This window comes from Arachis ipaensis, chromosome B05 (assembly GCF_000816755.2).
Source record: "Arachis ipaensis cultivar K30076 chromosome B05, Araip1.1, whole genome shotgun sequence".
Lineage (NCBI taxonomy): Eukaryota > Viridiplantae > Streptophyta > Magnoliopsida > Fabales > Fabaceae > Arachis > Arachis ipaensis.
This window is the reverse complement of record NC_029789.2, coordinates 145,312,659-145,317,590: the sequence shown is the minus strand read 5'-3', so window position 1 is coordinate 145,317,590 and position 4,932 is coordinate 145,312,659. Positions and strand designations below refer to the sequence as shown.

Sequence of the window (4,932 nt, the reverse complement as noted above, 5' to 3'; positions counted from 1 at the left end):
ACAAACTACATTAAAAAAAAAAACTCATAATTATAATTAAATTATAGATTTTATATTTTTATTTACATTAAGATCAAGGGAATATATGTTTAAATCAAATTCATTAATTTAATATTCAAAAGAATAATTTCATTTCGTTTAGATAATGTGTGTTAAAAAAATGTATAACAAAAAACATGATTGTAGTTGTTTGGTTTTTGCGTATGAATTTGGATCAGTTGATCGGTTTTCATCAACCTGACCAATCCGATGGAGAATGACTTCACACTTTAATAATTATATTAATATTAAGAATTTAATTTTCATACAATAACGAGTTTTGTATAGTATAGTATTAATATGTTTAAATTTAAAATAAATTAAAGCAATTCTAAGTTCTACTTATAACCCTGGAATTTTGGTACATTTATGATGCTGTGGGTCCTTCTACTTATTTACAAATTCATAAAGTGCAATGATATACTTATTGACTACGTAAGATTCTTTGTCCTTTTTATCTAACCTCTGCAACAAATCAATTAATATAAAAAGAAAAATATTATTCCTCTCAAAATCCTCGCGTGGACGCATTCAATGTGTCTGTTTTAGACTTTTCGAAGAAACCCAGAAGCAGAACGAAAAAAAGACAGCAATTTAAGAATATAGCTATGACTACCTCAAAGGGAAGCTGGTCTTTAAAAGTTGTTGTTCCTTCAATTATTGTTCCTCTGCTTTTATCTCTCTTGTTTCTGAAGCTTATGCCAAAGGAAACTGCCATGAAATCCTATGAGATATTTGGGGTTAAGATCGAGAAGAATCCACCTCAGTCCAAACTCACTGAGCTTGGTGTCACAACTTGGAAGACGTAACTATCTTTCTACCCTCTCTTTACAAATTATGATCATCTTCTTGATTTGTTTTTCTTGCTTATAATGATCTGTGTAATGAAAAGTTTCAAGCTTTGTTATGTAACACATTTTGGGTCTTGATCATTTTTCTGTTTCACTCTACTGTTCTAAAAGTAGCTGCGGAGTAGTAATAACATAATTTTGCCTTATTTTTGCTTATGGTCATGTTTCTGCTGAAAAGTTTGAAGCTTTTTGTATTACAAATTTTGGGTCTTGATCAAATTTTGTGCTTCAGTATCCTGTTTCAGAAGTTGTTTTGAAGTGGTAGTAACATTTTCTGATTTTCAGCATGTGTTGAAAGCAATCATTGTGGTTTTCCTGTGTTTCTTAGGAACAGAAGAAACACCTTTATTGGGTGAATTGTTATGACTTCCTTTCTTGTTAGGTGATATTACACAGATTCTATAAAATAAGAGTATTGTGTGCATCTAAGTTAAATCTTAGGGGAGCTTACAGTATACTTTTACAAATGGATGAGTATCATATCATTTAATTTCAGAGGAAGTGTATGCATTTTACCCCCATTTTGTTTCGGCGAATGCTAATGCACTTCGGAGAAAGTACTCAAGGGAGCTCTCCCTGAAAATTAACTTGCTATTAAAGGTGTAAAACACCCTAAATCCTAAATCATAACTCATAAGCTTAAGCTAAATTCTAAATTATAAATTCTAATTCTAAACCGCTGATATAAAATATAATAAATGAAGAGTTGAGATTTGTTTAATTAACAATATGTATAGCACTCGTTACTAAGTAAGGAGTGTTTGAGGTTGAGCCTTTTATTTCATCAGTGGTATGATTGATACCATCAGCAGGCAGAAGTTGAGATTGAAGTTTAGGAATATGTCATTTAAAATTGCCTAATACTGCTAAAAATTTTGCAGAAATCCATGTCAAGATGAAACTTCCCTTGCTCTTGATTTATGATAAATATTTGTTCCATGTTGTTTTTTTCAATCCAAATATTCAACAGATGGGAAGGTGGTCCAATGAAAATTCCATGGTCATTTGAAACTGAAGAGACCATGTACCTGCTGAAGGGAAAAGTGAAGGTTATTATTGAAGGTTCTGGTGGTTCTTTTGAAATTGGAGGTGGTGATTTAGTTGTCTTCCCAAAAGGAATGAACATTACTTGGGAAGTGATTGAAGCTGTTAAGAAGCACTACAGCTTGAAAAAATAATGCTCTTAACTTCATGTAATCCTGCTTCAGTTTTATGACCTAATTAGTAATTAGTATGAACTTTGATGCAGTAATAATGTTCACCTGAGACTGCAGTTCTGTTAGATTTTACCTTTTGACAAGGAACTTATTACTAATCTCTAATTTTTATGTTAGATTTTACATATTCTTAGTTGGTTTCTTGGAATTAGAGGTAAATCACATCTTCTATAAAAAGTACTTAATATCATGCCTTCAAGGGTGTTTATATCAAATTACATCAAAATGAAAAATATAAGAATATGTAAAGTAGAGACCATGCTTGTTTGATGCAATAAATGATGTCAATTGGATAAGATGAGTATCATGTAAAAGTTAACAGATTGTATTTTGGTACAATTTATAGTACAATTGGATAACTCCTGGACTATACAAACATCTTGCATCCCATTTTTGGTTATCATCAAAATCCATTCAAATAGACTTGTCACAAGACATCAAGTTTGCATGAGAATAAAACATTAGCTGAATTATTTTTGAAACTTGTTCCCATATACATAAAAAAAGAAGGGAATGGCTTCAATAACAAAAGGGAAAAAAGGAAAATGATATGACATAAAGAACCAGAATCAATAGAGCCTTTCAGTCATCCTTTGATCTCTGTTGACACCAGCAAGAGAGAAAATGTCTTCAATCACAACATTCACACTCCCTCATAAACCAATTGAGACTTTGTATAATGTGCTGCCTAAATTAGCAATGCTACACTACACCTTTCTTTTCCCTTTTTTTTTTCCTTCCTATCAAGTGAACTTAAATCAGTAGCTATGCTGTTATACAAGGGGATAATTACAGCAAATTTTCAAATGTGATCTTTACAAAATAACAATGGTAAATTATACACTATATATTTATGGTTAACTATAATATTACAAGCTCATGGCCCTTGATGAAAGCTCTGAATCTCCATCTTGTGAGTCTGATTCAGCTAAGTTAACATTTTCCTGAAAAATATCAGACAAATTGGATTAAAGCTTCCTACTATAATATAATTGTGTCCGAAAATAACTGTAGAATATTCAACATTATATGCATCTGAGAAAATAGAATGGTGATTTTGAAGTATCTTTGCTTCTTAAGATAAGTTCATACCTGTGAATCCTTCGTCTTAGCGAGGTATTTCTCCAAAGCATTGTCTCCACGAAGAATTTTTCCTCCACATCCAGGGGTGTTTATTGATCCTACTGACTCTTCATCAACAACTACTGCATCGATTCGATCATCTCCGGTCTTAAGCTCTGGAACCTGTTCCATGTAAGCATTGAATGAATTAGTTCAAAAACCATAGAGGTGGTGATAGGTTTATGTACTTGAAGATACTTAGATATCCAAACACAAACAGACCGATTCGTACCTCAAACATTGTGTCGGTTAAAATACTTTCGAGTAGGGCTCTTAAACCTCTGGCACCGGTATTTTTGGCCATTGCTTTCTGTGCAATCAGTCTGAGAGCTTTATCTGTGAAATGTAGCTTTACCTGAGGTGTAGGAGTGAAGTTAGAAACAAACCGACCTCTCTTAGTGCGCATATCTTAACTACTCACTTCTATTCATATTGAATGCATGAATAAACACAGACAAAACAGGTCCATTTGTTAGAGAGATGCTTACGTCATTCATGCTGAATAATTTCTTGTACTGCTTTCCAAGAGCATTCTTTGGTTCTGATAGGACCTGTAAATGCAAAAATACTTTTATATATACGTAAAGGTATAATTCTTTCCTCAAGTAGGCTTGCGAATTTTCAGTTACAATTAAGCATTACACATGACAGAAAGTCTAAACTCAACTAATTAAGCTTATGCATCATGCTTTAAACAGCATATAGAGAATTTTGTTATAAAGAATAAATTTCATGATAGTACTCTCGAAATGAAGGCTTATTATTGGCTTCAGGAGGCTAAAAATGCCAAAAGGGTTCTAACTTGGAGCACTAAAGTGAGTGAAATCAGAAAAGACTATGATCAAAGACAACATAAACAATGAATGAATACCATCATAAGTTGCTCTTCAGTTAAAGCTGTCAAGCTCACTAAGATGGGAAATCGTCCAATAAACTCTGGTATGAGACCATATGCAATAAGATCGGAACTCTCCACCTGAAAATTATTAAAATCAACTTATAGAATAATTTTGAAAGTTGTTGGGTATGAAAATTTCATTATTGATTGCTCAAGTGTCTTATCTATTGATATGCTCTTCTGGAAAATAGTGAGTGTAGTTTACATTCAGTAGTAAGACTCGATTCTCACCGACTCAAGTAAAGATGATGTTAGCACAGCATCAATTATTCCACCAGCTCTCATGTTAGCACGAACTGGGGCTCCGAAACCAATAGAAGAATCTTGACGTCTGGTTTATTCGTTAAATAATGAAGTTAATTAATAATCTGGAAGAAATCAATATGTATGCAAAGCGTCTCCGATCTGTGAGCAAATATTTTTGTAATACAATGGCACAAAGGATTTTACCTCTCTGAAATGGTCTTTTCAAGATCAATAAATGCTCCGCCACAAATGAAAAGAATATTCTTTGTGTCCATCTGCATATCACCAAAGAATGAATGAAAGTTAATTTAAATGGGAAGGAATGATAAGGTGTTTTTCTTTCCAAAACAACATACCTGTATGTTATCACCCCGCGGATGCTTCCTAGCCCCTTTCTCAGGAACATTTACTATCTAGACAATAAGAAATCATTCCAAGTTTAGGATTAAGGTCAAGATATAAGGCTTCCTAATAACAGCAGGACCGTGCATAATGAACAATGAGTACATTTAGCAAAACTCAGTAGAAAGCCGAAAAAAACTCATTTACTTACAGTTCC

The 4,932-nt window shown here is 32.8% G+C and overlaps 2 protein-coding genes across 2 annotated transcripts in view; one reads left to right on the top strand and one right to left on the bottom strand.

The window, feature by feature from the left end:
• Positions 506-2,247, top strand: LOC107644714. Its single transcript, XM_016348640.2, has 2 exons — positions 506-844; positions 1,861-2,247. Exons 1-2 carry the CDS (start codon positions 648-650, stop codon positions 2,066-2,068), a joined length of 405 nt encoding a protein of 134 aa, XP_016204126.1. The 5' UTR covers positions 506-647; the 3' UTR covers positions 2,069-2,247.
• LOC107644713 (CLP protease regulatory subunit CLPX1, mitochondrial) overlaps positions 2,550-4,932 on the bottom strand; it is a gene marked incomplete in the record, with an annotated part of 6,122 nt that continues 3,739 nt past the window's right edge. The window contains 8 exon segments of the mRNA XM_016348639.2: positions 2,550-3,051; positions 3,200-3,352; positions 3,462-3,584; positions 3,718-3,780; positions 4,101-4,205; positions 4,359-4,458; positions 4,578-4,648; positions 4,730-4,786. Of these exon segments, the coding sequence (XP_016204125.1) occupies positions 2,977-3,051; positions 3,200-3,352; positions 3,462-3,584; positions 3,718-3,780; positions 4,101-4,205; positions 4,359-4,458; positions 4,578-4,648; positions 4,730-4,786 (747 nt within the window).

Excerpts from the sequence above, each read along its gene's own strand:
- LOC107644714 (XM_016348640.2), top strand. The coding sequence starts at position 648 with ATGACTACCTCAAAGGGAAGCTGGTCTTTAAAAGTTGTTGTTCCTTCA. Across the intron at positions 845-1,860 it reads GGTGTCACAACTTGGAAGAC|ATGGGAAGGTGGTCCAATGA; the intron begins GTAACTATCTTT and ends AATATTCAACAG.